The 15,814-nt window shown below is 38.2% G+C and overlaps 1 protein-coding gene across 1 annotated transcript in view; it reads right to left on the bottom strand.

Annotated features, from left to right (window-relative positions):
* Nucleotides 1–15,814, bottom strand: part of LOC140952096 (guanine nucleotide exchange protein smcr8a-like) — a 29,920-nt gene that overhangs the window by 12,599 nt on the left and 1,507 nt on the right. The window contains exons 2-16 of the mRNA XM_073401519.1: nt 15,560–15,645; nt 13,408–13,480; nt 12,331–12,413; nt 11,710–11,755; nt 10,095–10,179; nt 9,427–9,470; nt 8,746–8,832; nt 7,062–7,209; nt 6,368–6,429; nt 4,595–4,647; nt 2,355–2,421; nt 2,114–2,171; nt 1,734–1,800; nt 1,205–1,283; nt 319–422 (exon numbers count right to left, since the gene is read on the bottom strand). Coding sequence (XP_073257620.1) covers nt 319–422; nt 1,205–1,283; nt 1,734–1,800; nt 2,114–2,171; nt 2,355–2,421; nt 4,595–4,647; nt 6,368–6,429; nt 7,062–7,209; nt 8,746–8,832; nt 9,427–9,470; nt 10,095–10,179; nt 11,710–11,755; nt 12,331–12,413; nt 13,408–13,480; nt 15,560–15,645 — 1,142 coding nt within the window. The remainder of the gene's footprint in view (nt 1–318; nt 423–1,204; nt 1,284–1,733; nt 1,801–2,113; nt 2,172–2,354; nt 2,422–4,594; nt 4,648–6,367; nt 6,430–7,061; nt 7,210–8,745; nt 8,833–9,426; nt 9,471–10,094; nt 10,180–11,709; nt 11,756–12,330; nt 12,414–13,407; nt 13,481–15,559; nt 15,646–15,814) is intronic.

Raw genomic sequence — 15,814 nt, 5'->3', positions numbered from 1 at the left:
TACCTTCAAATGCCTGTTCTAGTATCCTTTGTCGAGAAATGAGAATGTTTTCAAATCTCAGAAGAACTTATCTTAGCTGATGAGGACAACTTGGTTGATTAAAACTCTTGGAAATCTCTTAACTGTACTTCACCAGACGGCATAATTACTTTTTTCTTACGACGATAACAGAAGTTTATATGTCTAAAAGGTATTTATTCTTGGAGCATTTGGGTTCGCAGGTAAAAACAAATCTAAATAAATCCTCAAGCGGGTAAACTTTTGTGCATTTCACACACGATGCATGAAACCTCCAAGTTTGTTGGCTGAGCCACTTACGATGGAGAAAATGGTGAGATAATACCATCAGTTGATCTAAAAGATCCCACCATTTCTTCCTCCAAACAAGACTGGAACGATTCCAAACTGTACAAGCTGGTATTCTGAAATAGACACAAACTTTAAATTTAGGAAAAACAGCAACCACCATAAGGAGACAGCATTCTAACGCACGGCATTCCAAATATCGATTGGACGCTGTAACCTCCAATGCAGGAGAAACTTATGGTAAACTAAGTTCCTATAGGCCTCAGAAGGGACAGTGGCATTCGTTTTCGAGAACACTTACAAAATTTAAGGGGTGCCAAGGACATCTCGGAACGAGGGGAGTTTTGCTAATGAAACAATAGATGAATAACCAAACAACACTCACACCCGAGAGCGAACGTGTGTGTGTTTTCAAAGGCCCATGGAAACAGGGGTTTCTTAAAGATTCCAGGCTACTTTATTTAAAAGAACCCTGTTCATTTAACAACAAATTAAACGCATTTGAACAAAAAATGTCTCAGCTACGAATGATTTCTGACATCTTTGGTTCTTCATTAAGCGCTTCTTTAAGCGCTATTGATCAGCACAAGTAAATACGCGCTATATAAATTGGTAAATTATTAATTATTATTATTATTATTATTATTATTATTATTCGCTTTGGTTTTCATAAGCGGAATATCTTGTGCTACTTCCTTATAGTCCAATGGTCACTGAAGGTAAAAAAAAAAACAATCGTTGCTTTCAAACGAGTGCTCCCACACTTGGGCGAGATTTCACGCCTTTTAGCTCGAGTTCTCACAGGCTAATTTAACTTTCTCCTATTATTGTAACAAGTCAGGACCATTAACTTCGTTTTTATATTAAAAAAGCGCTACGCTAATAAACCTCTACATACAGATGATTTTCTTGTGAAACATCCGTCCGCTGGAGGATCTTGGCAAGACTTTTTTGGCCAATTTTTGCTGATGCATTTTCTGCTCACAAAAATGAAAAGCAAATCGACACAACATAATAAGCAAATAGAGTGGTTATCAATTCTGTGTAGAAAGTAGAATAAGCAAAATAAGTAGGTACTTTTTTAATAACTCTTTCCTTGGAAGGGGCTTTGCACGTATAACAACTGTGGTAATTTGGGGATTTCGAGATACAAATCCATCACGATAGTACAACAGGTAACTGACATTAAACTAGACTTCGGAATTACGTGCCCATCGCGCTGACCTCTCGGCCATGTGACCTCCTATAGCGATTGCTATACTAATTGAAGCTAACTGACTAGCATTTTAGGAGGACCCGTTCACAATTTAAGCACGGTTACTACCAAGGCATATGAGTTAGGTTGTTGGGGCTGCGATAACAAAGGTAGGCTAATAAATCTATCTTTCAAAACAGACTATGACTGTATATGTATTAAATGAACTTACAAGTCGGTCTTGTGAAGGACATTACAAACTACACTCCGACCAATTGTCAGAAGCGAAGGAAAATGGTCTGAAATAAAGTACAAATATAGTTGAGTGTCATTGTGTCCAATTTTCAAATTGCGTTGACCTTAGAGATAATAATGGCCCAGTTATTGGACACGAGCTGGAGTATTCTCAATCACGATTTAGAAGAAACCAAACTTTTGAAAGCATTTAGCAATCACAAGAGAGTTAAGGAAAACTATGACCCGACTCATCAACCATTTAGCTGGGTTGAGCCACAGTTAAACAGTTTGACAAGAAGTTTAAATTTACTAAAACTAGCAGTGTGTGAGAGAGCATAGTTAGGAGTGACTGCTAAATAGAAAGTTTAATCTCACCAAGATGACTTGTCTCTGTTTGTTCTATTAAAAGTGCTGCTGTTTCTCTGCTGTAATACTTTCAGTTCATATATGAAAAAAACAAAAAGACGAAGAAAACATTGTGAACAACCAAAATAACTGGTTTGGAGGTGCGCAGTTTTGGAAATGCTTGGAGATTATTCCGAACAGGTGACGGAATTGTTAATATGTAAGAAAAAGACGGAACCACGATAAAAAATGCGTTTCACGACTTAAATACCTTCAATATGGTGCGTAATCTATTGAGTCCTTCTTTAGCTCCCCACTCACACAGCTCGTGCAGATGTCTGAATACCAAAACCAAACAAAATCAGAGCTGCCCAATTTGGCATAAAAAGTAAATATTAAATAATTATCGTCTGTGTCATGATCTAGTAGGAACAGACATCAATAGGTCTTTTGCAATAGTTGGTCATGATCAACTTTCAGTAAACACGAAAATAGTTCGCATTTGGAAAATCTCGCTAGCAGGACCTGAAAGAGCATATCAAAATTTAGCAACCTGAAAATTTTAAGCCGTATATCTCAAAAGTAGCGATTACAATGGCCGCCGAAAATTAGAAGGATTTTTATGAGAAAAAAAAAAAACTCCTGCCACCCAGTCAAGCTTGAGTGGTTTTCCATATCGATTCCTTGTAAATTTTGAAATTTTTAAACTGTTGTTAAATCTTTCCCTTACGCATTCAAGGGTTCAAACTGCCTGTTATGAATAAAAAGGAGACTTGAGCCCTGTAATGCTGCAAGAAATATTTTACGACAGTTTGAAAATTGCGATATCCACAAGGACTTGAATGGAAAACCAATCAAGCGTGACTGGGTGGCAAAAGTTGTTTTTCCCACAAAAATCCTTCCAATAGACCTATTCGGCTAACTCAATGTTGTACCCAATTCAAACCCTTTGGGAATAAAACGTTTTGTTTCAGGAATTTCCATATCATTTAAATGTGAATGCCACATTATAATGTAAATACAATACACAAAGAATCTTAACCCCGGGAGATTTGAATTGGGTACAACACTGAGTTAGCCGAATAGGTCTATTTTCGGTGACCTTTGTATATCGCTACTTTTGAAATATAAGGCTGGAAATTTAAAGGTTATCTAATTTTGATATGCTCTTCCAGTTCCTGCTCAGAAAATTTTCCAAAAGCAAACTGTTTTCGTCTTTACAGAAAGTTGATCACGTGATTAACTAATGCAAAAGGCCTATTGAGAATAAAAATTTTGAAAGCACTCGAAATGTTGATATTTGCATCCAAAGTCATTACATCATGACAAAAACAACATCCGTAGCCTGAACAAAACAACTCATAAAATTGTCCTAAACTGAAATCAATGTTGGAACAATACTTTGTTTGCTTTGATTTGCTGGATTACAAGTCTTGTTGGTTTCCATTTCCGAGTTATTTTTCAGCTTCTTTATAAAAGCGAGGCTAGGTGCAAAACTATTCATATGAGAAGGCCCCGTCCTCACGAATCCGGGACATCAGTTTTAGTATTGCAAATTTCGTTACCCGGATTCGGGTTGACGGAGCCTTAAACCACTCTGGAGAGGGGTCTTAAGGCCTGTTTACATGGATGTGGAGGGCCCCAGGTAGGTGAGGTAACCCGTTTAGGTGGGGTAACCTGCCTGTACGTACAATCTCTCATGTTAATGGACCCAATGCAAAAATGGCTGCTGGATTAATATTCTTTTGTTTAAACTAAAATTAGCCTGACTAGCCTCGCTTGAGATGATGTATTCTTTAAGATTTTGTCCTGAAGAACGAGGCTAGTCAGGCTAATTTTAATTAAAAGAATATTAATCCAGCAGCATTTTTGCATTAGGTCTATTTGATCATGTTTACATGATAAGTGGGGTGACCCGCCTCATGTTACCACACCTATCTGGGGTCCCCCATCTCCATGTAGACAAGCCCTTAGAAAGATGCTGTTTGGTGAGCGGATTCAGTGGTTTCATGAAACCGGAAGGTCGATTCGTGTAAAAAAAAATTTGCAGTTTCAAAAATATACCGATTCGTGTGTTAATTTGCCTGTCGCTAAAAACTTATTTTCAATGAAACAATGAGCACCCGGCCTGATTGCCATTTTCGAGTACCTGTAGTCTCTGTTTAAAAGCGAGGCTAAGTGCAAAGCCATTGATATGAAAATAATTTTTTTTTCTCGTGAAAATGAAAGCCATTTTCACACTACAAAGGTTTTGCACTTAGCCTTGTTTTAAAGGTGCGAGTTTTTGAAACTCGGAAATGAAAGGCGTAGACACTATTAATCTACATCAACGATTTTCCTAGAAATGAGAAAGTACTTATAAATCCAATACGCTTGCTACGTTTTTTACAATTAGTGCATGTACTTTTTGTAATAATTCCGCATCGCGGAGTTATAGCAATGAAATATTTCAATGAAAAACTGATATGGGTTTTATTACCTAAGTTACTGGATATAGGTTTTATTTCCTACCTTAGGTGTTTAATACTGTTAAGGTAAGAGGGCAAACAGGACTTGGGCTTCATCTGAAAAGCATACAAACATTTTCGTGTGATAGTAAATCACGGTTTGATGCTGGACATTAATGGAAGAAGACTATCATGTGAGCAGCCAATTTACAAAGTTAGAGACGTCTACAATAGGGAGTTTAAGCTTCACGTATACGGCAAACGTCAGATTCAAGTTGAAAATTTTTCAAAATAGAAAATGAGCAGATAAAAACGGTTCAAAACAATTCTTGCGGATAAAAAATTGCGGGAAACTACTAATTTACTTGTAGAAATAATGAACAGTAAACGACTAGCAAAGGGGGAACTTGGTCACGTGGTACAAATTTGCGTTTGCCGTTTGCCGTAAACGTGAAGCTTAACCTCTCTAATGTTATGACACATAACAAATCCTTAACCCTTTAGCCTCGAACGTCAATTTTCTCCTAACATCATCAGCAGATCATCAAGAGTAAAGGTTATGAGAATTACTAAATTGATGACCAAAGGGAGAATGCTTTGATCTTAAACCAAATTCTCTCAACTATTCTTAAAAGAAATGTATGGAGATCAGACTGGAGAATTTGTATTTGGATCTTGGGGCTTAAAGGGTTAAAGCAGGGCTTTTGATACAATATGAAGGTGTGATGTTGTGTAATAAATGGAGCGTTTCCAAGTTTCCTGAAGTATGTTTCCAAGCAAGGTAAAGTGCGAAGATATTGATATGAAAATTAGTTTTTATTCTCACGCAAATGAAACTCATTTTCACAACAAAGTGTTTGCACTTAGCCTCGTTTTGAAAGTGACAGTTTGTGGAACTCGGAAATGGCTTCACGATCTAATATCGCATCTAATGACATATTCTCTAAGACAATAATATTAACAATGAAAATTAGAGAAAACATAGGAAAATACTAATTCGAGGCTTTTTTCCTTTGAAAACCTGATACTAAGTCCCTGGAATTTTATTCTGAAGACGTTGTGAATTTAAAGACAGAAATTGTTGCTCATCCTGGCGAAATGTTATCCAGAGAAATCGCATAATTGACCCCATGACCTTCCACGAATTCCTCATAATTACTATTACTTTTCATTCAAAATATTTCTCCGTTTCTGATTGGCTAAAATCCTAGGCATAAGTTATCATAACCAGATACTGCCGACACTATTTTGAAGAACTTTGCGATATGTGAAAAATGACGTCAAGTGAGCGGCAAAATTGTCAGATTTTTGAACAGTTAATCGAGAAGACCTGGGGACGACACTGAGTTGTTTTGGTAGCAAGTACAAAATGGCGGAACACTTCACTCGTTTCACGAGGAAGAAACAGGCAAACTATTGACTCAAAACATAACAAGAAAAGTAAGAGGACAACTTGACGGACAACATCTGCTCTTTGGAGAATATTTGCAGTACTGAACAACCCTTTATCTCCTAAACTTGCGGATAAAAAAACAATTCAAGATGAACTTAACATCCCGGGAGGTAAGCATGCTTTAGCTTGTTTTTAAACTAGGAATTATTTTGAATTAATAATAAAGCAATTATTGATTTCCGCTTTCATATTATCTGAAGAATTATGGAGATTTCGGAGGGTGTTATACTCGTCGGCCTAATCGGCCTCGGCGGATAACACCCTCCTCGATCTCTATAATTTTTCAGATGATATTCAGCTTGATGAAATAATGGCTAAATATTTTACGAATCCTTTCTAAAGAACTGTTAAAAGTTTCTAAAAATCATTTTCGAAGGTACCTACGTTAAACGTTGAATGCACTTGTCTGTTTGCACTCAGGTTTTTTAGATCAGGCAGTGAAACAGCTGCAAATTAAAGGAATTTAAAATTACTAAGGAATGTTGCATACAGTCGATCATTTATTACTGAAGATTATTATTCATTCAAAATATTGCCCCGATTCTGATTGGCTAAAAGCACACGCATAAGTCACCATAACCAGCTACTGATGACCAAATTTGGAAGAATTTTGTGTTGAGGAGGGGCGACGGGCTTAAAGGGGAGGGGGGCGGGGGGGGGGCTCATTAATTTTCTTCCCCTGAAAAGGGGAGGGTGACTTTCTGGAGAGGGGGGTTTATTTGAGAACGGGGACTAAATTGAGGATTTACGGTAAATCCGTTTTGATGGACCAAAAATGCCACCATAGGTATTTGAGGAGACTGGTTTTGAAATACAACAAACATCAAATATAAAAACAGCGGTGCAGCAGTTTATGTTGGAAGCTCCGTGAAAGTGCACAATCCTTTGTTTCCTGTTGGCAAATTGTGACGGAATAAATTAAAGGGACGTTTTTATTGGTCAGTAAGATCAAAATGCTAGGAATGCTATTGAACTTTGCGCACCTTCAAGTCCACAAAAACATATAACAAAGGCGTCTGACGGGTTTCATAACCATTCCAATCTATTAACTGTGACGCCACATATGAATTGACATTACCTCTACGTAAAGGAGGTTGTAAAGGTGATTTGTGACAGCTTTTCCCGCGGTTTATAAGTGAGTAGACTGTTGTATCAGTGCAACTGCGACTCCTCCCTTCAGCCAGGTTTTCAAGTCTTTTAAACTCCTGCACAATCTTGGAGTCATGCTGGTAATCAGAGAAAACAATTAATTGATTAAATAAATCGAATGAAATTAAATTATAATCAAATTCTTATCTTGTCTCTCCAGCCGGCCATAATAATACACTCGAACCTCCATTTGTGACCGCCTCCTACAAACCACCACTTGGCCAAAAATGCCAATTTTTTTGCAGTCAATGGCAAATAGTTGGAACGTCTCATAGACAACCATTTCTCGTAAGCAACCGCGACCGCTTTATAAGATCGTTTTCGCATTACTTCACGGGCGCCACATTAGTGTGTAAAACAATGAAACGACGGCCATGCGGGTGAACTCAAAAAAATCCTGTGAAGATTGAAAGATTTTCTCACGTAGAAACTTTCTTTTGTTCCGCGGAATTTGCAAAGCCACTGATCACGTGCGTGAAAAATATCTATTGGGTTGACCGTTTTGTACCGCGATAAATAGAGCATACAAAGAACTTTTAGTGACAATATGGAAATACACATACCATAACGCAGAAATTGAATACAATGAATTCTCATTCAGAAAGTAGATGTCTCTGGAACTCTTCTGCGAGGTCACTTCCTGTGGGTTGACTCTCGTACGCGACTACTTCCCGTAAGTAGCCTGTTTCAGGCTCAAAGATGGTGCAGTCTGCAGTAAAAAGAGATGCGAAAAACAGGAAAAAGAGGGCGTGGCCCTCTTCCCCAGATCGCCGCATCTTATTTTCGCTACATCCCTATTATCTGAGAGCCTGTCTCAGGCTACATCCCGCAAGCGACAACAGAGTCTTCGCATTTTGGGTGGTCGCTTCTGGGAGGTAGACTGCAGTCACCAAATATAAGTCTTATGAAGAGTGGAATCGCGTTTATACAATACAAGCAAACAAAAACGACTTATCATGCTTGGACTGAAAGAAATAGTTATAACAACACAGTGGTTGAAAGGTGTGGTAGCACAGTGCTAAATACATTTCAATCTAGACACCTAGAAGTTAACAAAAACTACATTCGACCAAGGGCAAAACGTGCAAAATCCCTCGCTTAGCCTGAAGTGTTTAACCTCCCCCCCCCCCCCCCCTCCGCCAAGTTGTCATTTCGCAGAAGACACACTGTGTGGCCATGTTTAGTTGCTGTCCCTCTTCTTGGCTGTCCGTCCATGTATCATGCCTGGTATAATGGAGAGCGTGCTTTTCAGGTCCGAAATCAAATACTGCAATCACAATTTTTTTGGAAAAAGGGCGCGGGTCCTAGCTAGCAAACCAGTCCATTTTGTTTCCTTAACCCTTTCACTGCCAAATTTAATCAAAAGCAAATTTCGACCAAATGTCCACATTTCACCTTGTGAAATTTTGAAAAACAAATAGCATTGTGTGAAAGTACAGGCAGAGAGCTTTCATTTGAATGGTCACATCGTAGGATTTCATCCACAGACTCAAAAGTTAGAGTCACCATAGAATCTCCATCAAGCACTCTGGCAGTGAAAGGGTTAACTGATAGCTTGATAGACGACTGGTTGCCTCTAGGTGTGTCCTCTCGTCACTTCTATTCACCCTTACCATGTGGGGTTTGAGTACTTCTATCAACTTCCTTGTCTCCCTGACGATGTAGTCATAATCTTCACTTAAATTGCTCTTTTCCGTGTCCTAAGAAAATTAAACATAAATTATAGTTACTGCCTTACTGTCATAACTGTTCAAAAAGATCATTTTAAATATCATAATTTCATAAACTATATTCATCGATTTTTCTTTCGGTCCGTCGTAAGGAGCCTGCATCAATTTGTCAAAAACGCAGCCATCGATGAATCCCTTTGCGACAATTTCCTCGACAAAAAACCAAATAAACAATTCAGTTTTGAAAAACAGAAAAACAACCCTGACAGCAGTTGTATTTCATTTTGTGGCGGCAGTGCAAGAAAACGATAATTTTAAAACTTTAGTTAACTGAAATGATAAAGGCTTTAGTTGCCGGCAAGTAGTCTTTGGGCAAACAAATTTCTAGGTGGTGCACGTACCCTCAGAGTCTGTAAGGTCGTTTGGGCGTACGCTGATGCTATAACCAAATTTTCTAGGATCGATAGGTTTCCATTTCCTATTAGCTATTGGGTTCCGCTGCCCTAAAGTGGACTTGTTGCGATACGGCAAAAATGTTATGGATGTTAATGATATGAATTTGAATATAGTATATTCCAATGCTAATAATGGTGAACAAATACTATCAATTAAAAATGTAAATACCTCGGATCTCTGGTCACAAGGCCTTTCACAATTGGAGCTTTCCACTGATTAAAAACATGAAAAAATTTGATTTGTCAAATTATGGACTCCTCAAAAAGAAGCTTAACTAAAGGTATCTGATTGCATTCCAACCCACCTGCACGTACAAGAAAAAGGATAGGTAACGCCCGTCTATGAATAAGCCAAGGGGCTGCTTAGGAGGGAAGGGATATCCTGTTTTCAGTAACATGAAGCATCTAGAGGTATTGTTACTCCCTGCGGGATATGTCTCGTACCCAGACGTCTCTCTCTCGAGATGAAAAATATTGCGTGCAAAGGAAGGCGGGAAGGAGAAAAAGGGCTTCGCCTCTTTTCTTTCTCCTTCCCATGGTCCCTTGCGCTTCGTCACCAGTCACTCGCGTTTCGCGCTCGCCGATGTGAGAAAAACGAAGGGCATGAGAAAGAAGCAACTCGGGGATGGGATGCAAGTCTACCCTAACCTTCACATACAAGAAAAACGCCATACTCCAGACAGACTTAGAAATAAGCTGCAATTCAACCAAGACTAGGGGAAGGGGGTTTTGAGGTTCATTTTTTCTAACAAACATTTAAAGTCGAAGGATTATTTAAATTGTCCAATTACTTTTAATAGGAGCGAACATCAAAAATGCATGTACACAAGCACAAACCTTTCATAGCCAATACTTCAGCCAAACGCAGCTCAAGGTCTCTTATAAATGTTATTCTGTTTCCATGTCGAAATAGCCTTGAAACCTAAAGAAAAAAAATTCATGGTGAAACACATCAGATCTGCAAAGCAGTTAGCTATAGTGTAGCCCAGCTTCCAGCCCTGGGGGTTATGTCATATGGTTGAGTTTGATGTTGGTTTTAGCTGTGGTTGGGTACTTCTGTCAGTCTTCCCCTCTCCTAAAAAACAAGCATTTGCAAGTTCCAGTAAGGATATAGTATAAGGTATATGAAGAACCAATAGCTGGATAAGCTATCATAAAATCATTATTTATTTGAAACACAGCTGTGCTATATCCAAAGCAAAATGTTAAGATATGGCCTCTAATTTGGCACACCTCCCACCCAGCTTTAGGAATATTTTTGACTTCTTATTTCCTGAGAGATAATTGACAAATGCCAATTCTGTGTTGATTTACTGTGTGCTTTCAAGCTTTACCTTTACAAAAAGCCTTTTTTATGGAACTCGGTCCATTTTACTACATATTCGGGCCTTGCAATATTACAAGTGTATATTGATAAGCTCAATGCCAGGCAACCACCAGACGCAAAAACTACTTTGCACAAGCACAGGAAAAGGATAGCCACCAGAGGAAAGAACTGAGACATAAGGAAAATGGGGAAAGAAAGGCATTAATCAAATTATCCGTCAGGAGGGAGGAAAAGGGTATCCTTGACAGTCCAGTAAGTTGCAACAGAGCAGTTTCCCATGAGGATTAGAGGCTAAGAGGTAAGCAGAGTGTGTTTAATAGTAGCAGATGTTATTGACCCTGTCACAACCAATTTAATAGTACGCCTCACGGATCATAGAAATGAAAGACCTGTATTAAAGAGCAACCAGCCACACTTCTCCAGGAGAAGGACTTATTGAATCATTGTAACACAGTCAAATAGTCTGTGGTCTGATCCCCTTGAACTAGTGACACCAGAGGATGGCTCTCAAAGGTACCATTAGACACATTTAAATCCAGTAACTCTGAAAGATATTTTTCTTGTGTCACACACTTAAGACTGTGCATGTGGGTTTTCAGGGACAAAGTGTTTCAGCACATTAGACCTGGCTTCAGGTTACTGGCACATTGCAGTGAATCCAGCTAAAAGTGGTAAAAAAGACCCTTAAGTGAACACTTCTGGCCCCTGATGGTCAAACGATGGATAACATTATCCACCGGATAAATCACTATCCAATGGATAAATATTAGGAAAACCAATAGCACTATCCTGTGGATGGAGATTTATGCGATACCTTTTGAACAACGGGGGCCAGGACTGAGTACTCTTTTACGTCTTATGCTAACTCCAAGTACTTCCAGGAGATTAATGGAACATTGCATACCTAGTTCTGTTGTGTTTTTTGTTGTTGTTTCAATAAGTTTCTTTTTCTATTGCCTACATTTCAATTCTTTCTGAACAAAGTATTTCAGTAATAAATCAAAAAGAGACTTGGGGAAAACTTAAGAGAACCTTGACGTGGTTTTACTTACTAACTTACTCACAGACATGTCATGACATAATGATTTACCAGCCAACAGCCAGTAAGCTTAAAGTTTTTCATACCTTGTTAAAGTCATCCATAAGACGATCAAGAAAATAATACATTTTTCTGTTTAAAGAAAAAACATGTTGACAAAATAAAGTTAGGACAGAATCTCATTGGTTCTTAGCATCAACTCATAGTACATTCAACCTTATTGGCCCCTGCACCACACATACAAACACACAAAGCCACAAAGATACATACATACCACTGACATATGAGCTATTTTGAAAAAATAGCTCAATTATGAATGGTTCACTTTCTTGCTTTATATGGCCTCTGATTCTTCATTAGCAATATATTTTTGGTCTCTTTCTTGTTTTCTCTCTCCCCCCCCCGCCCCAATGTGCTGTTCCTTGTGTTGGGTTGGGGGCTGCCTTGATGGGCCTGACAGCTCTATCACTGGAGCTAAATACTCCTTGCAGATTCAAACATGTTGCGGGGTTCCAAGGGAAAGGCTAAACTTAACCTATAGAGCATTGGCCCCCTAGGTTTGGGGGTTGGGCACTTGTGAAAAGATTCTAACCATAATTATGGTACCTTTTCACTACTTCACCAAATTTTCTCCTGGGGTAAGACGAGATACCTCTCCCTCAAAACTTAAATATTGTTATTTCACATTGTAATACTGTTACATTTACCTTTTGCACTTAGAAATATAGCACATGCAATATGGCCTCACAAAACCACGGGCATGGATGTCATACAGTGTGAAGTGATGAACCTGTTAGTTACAGGAAAAAGGCAAAGTTGTAGGAATTGAATTACATTGCGTTCGACATTAGCAGAACACAACACATAATCTGGGGATTCCTGTGGTAAACAGTTGGGATTCCTGTGGTACTCAAGGGTGACCTTTTGTGGTACTTATTTCATCGTACATCTGCATTTTCTGTGCTATCTTGAATAATTTATCTTGTGGGCACAAAAATGTTAAATACAATTAATTTGATATGCAGTCCCAGTGATGGTTGTGTGGAGCAATGGATACTGCATTGTCCTTACACATCGAAGGCCTCGGGGTTTGCCTCCTGCTGGGTGAGACTTTTTTTCTTTTTTTCGTAGTCATTTTGTTTTGTTTTGTTTCTTTTTATAAAAAAAACATATAGGAAGCGTTTTGCAGCATCAATTTATTGGGAAAAAAAGTCACATTTGACAGTAAACCTAAAAAAGTTCGAACGCACTTCTTGCTAACCTGAAATTACTACTAGTATACATCAATGATTTGAAATATTAGTTGCACAAATGTTAACTTACGTACAATGGTTTTTCCCTACTGAATTTACTTCAACATGAACAAAGATTAGCGACTGAATCAATTACGCTAGCCTTAATTAATTTGAATCAGCCTAAATTTGAACTTGATTCCCTCATGTGAAGCCGTATCGTGTCTAAACTGGGCCTCAGTGCTAACAACATTTTACAAGTTCCATTTCACTACCGCTCAAAACTTTCTCAGGCTTTTGCAAGTAATCAAGCATAGTCACATTAGAACCCGATTGCAACTTTGAAGCCAACCAGATAAGGAGATTTGGCAATTCTGGTTCCCTAATTTGTGCTTAAAAAGAAGCAACGTTTTAAAACATTTAGCTTTAAAAAATTGCAAAACAACTTTTCTTAGAAAGCTTTAAAGAGAATTTTTTGCGCAAGTTTTTTGCCAATTTGTGCTCTACCCAAAATAGGGGCATAAAAATTACAAATACCAAGTGCCCACTTACATAAGCATAAACGCCCTCCTTCTTCTCTGATAAAAGCAACTGTGTATCTTCTACAATGGAGAAGGTAGTACCCCTGAAAGAAAGACTAGTGTAACTCAGAGATACCAACCACTGGAGATCTGGTAAAAATCCCGCAGAGACCCTTTCCTTTGCATTACCCCCCCCCCCCCCCCCAATATAATTGGAACCATCCCCCCTCCACTCGATAAGCACAAATTGATAGTCCCCAAATGGTGATCCTTTTTCCCTTTTGTTTGGGATACGAGGGGAAAAGGACGCTGATACATTTACTTTACATGTCATCTGCCCATAGTACAGAAACTGGACTTTTGTCTGATTAGTCAAAAAACAAAAGAGCCTTTGGAGCCCTGCACCGATTGGTTACAAGCAACATACAGTTGTATCTGACTTCCAGTGCAATTAGCTAGACAGGTTTTGTCACCTTTGTCTCTTCATGACAGAAACCATGAGATGATCAAGGAATTCATTTACAAGTCAAAAATGCACAAAACCTTGGGGGCAGATGAGGATGAGTTGTAATTATTTGTAAGATAGATAGATAGATAGATAGATAGATAGATAGATAGTTTATTAAAACTGCATCGCAGCCAAAGGCTGAATTACGCAATTATTTACAAAAACTTTACAACACCTGAAAATTACAAATGAATCCTAGATAATAAGTCGAAAACTGATTTTTACGATAATATTAAAAATTCTATATAACATATTCATACTGAAATATGTTCAAATATAAAGCATGAATATAAGTAGGATAAAACTACAGCCCGGACTGTTTCGACATCGCATATATAAAAGTATTACTTGTTCTGTTCGTGCAAAGCTTTGGCATATTAAAAAGGTGCTGTCGTCTTAGCTTATAGCGTGAGTTGTCATAGTCTGGTGGAAGGAGTGCCTTCATGGTTTGGATCACTGACAATGTTATCAAAAAGCCTGCTACATAGTACGTAATAATGCTCCAAAATGGGTGTTAACCCCACCTCTATTGCCGAGTTGCACTTTCCTGAGGTTATTATTGATATTGCTCTTTTAATTTCTCGAGCCATACCAGCTCTTTCTTTAAGTCCTGGGGGAGACCCTTGAAAAAGACAGGTGCTGCATAATCAATAACAGATCTCACGCACGATACGTAGAACAGTGCTAGATCTTGTTTCGGAACTCCCGCTCTTTTTAATTGAGTTAGGAAATAGAGTCTCTTGCTAGCCTTTTTGGTTATCTCAGTTACATGGTCATTCCATGTTAGATCATTTGCTATTGTAAGGCCTAGTAGCTTTGTACTAGTGACTAACTCTACCTCCTTTCCTTCTATGATGACGGGATCAAAAACTCTTTGCTCTTTAGCAAAGGAGATCCTGAGTTCTGTGCACTTATCAGTGTTTAGTTGGACCCTGTTCTTGCGAGACCACTCAATTACTCTGTTAGCTATTGCTTGCACGTGACTTTCTCTGCCCTTTACTATTACCTCAGACACCGTGGTGTCGTCCTTACTGGTAAGGATATATCAGCTATTTCTTCTTCAACCCTTTCTTGCTCAGACTAGGCAGAATTTAAATTCTAGGAGTGTTGTCTTTGATTTTCCTGCTTGTTCACGATTGAGTTCAACTGTGTAATTTAGCAATAACTTTTGACGATGTCACACCCACACTTTTGCAGACTGATGAAAGACCATAAAAGACTTGTTGCCACAGAATCAATTCCTATACTTTCAACCACTTCCAGTAAAACACAGAATTCTGTTGTTCCACTATTGTTTTCAATGAATTATTACTTTGTTTGACTTGACGGTGTGAACAAAGGTTACCGCACGGGAACTATAAGGCAATATTCACAAATACAGCAGTGCTAAATTATTGGCCTTTAAAATCTGTGATTTTTTTGCTCATGACTACTGTAACAATTTATGCATCAGTTAATTCCATGCAATTTTGATTTTCTTTTCTTCTTTTTTTTTTGAATAATTCAATAATCTCAAGCAGCATTTGTAAACTGCCTATACGTAGCGAGATTTACAATATTATTGTACATACAAAAACACAAATAAAGTTTCCATTATTAATATTGTTATTAGTGTCATAGAAAAGTAGAAATCACAATGACAACTATATTATGAATTTGCTGCATCATTTAATACCTTGCTTGAGTATAATCCACAGACATCACGTGAACAGCAAAAGCATTGAGGTCAAAATGTCCCCCACCATTCTTTGGAATTGTCATCTAGGAAGGTATATTAACAGACAAAAAATATGACATACAGTCGATTAACCCCCGGTAACTTAAACTCTGAAGGGAAATGAAAAACAGTTCTAGTTAGCGCGTGAATTCGAGTTACTGGGGTGGAAGATGAAGTATATTCTGCAACAGGAAAAATAGCTAAATTAAAGTC

Source organism: Porites lutea, chromosome 1 (genome assembly GCF_958299795.1).
Source record: "Porites lutea chromosome 1, jaPorLute2.1, whole genome shotgun sequence".
In the NCBI taxonomy this organism is placed as follows: domain Eukaryota; kingdom Metazoa; phylum Cnidaria; class Anthozoa; order Scleractinia; family Poritidae; genus Porites; species Porites lutea.
Note: the sequence above shows the minus strand (reverse complement) of the source record. Positions and strands in the feature narration are given on the sequence as shown.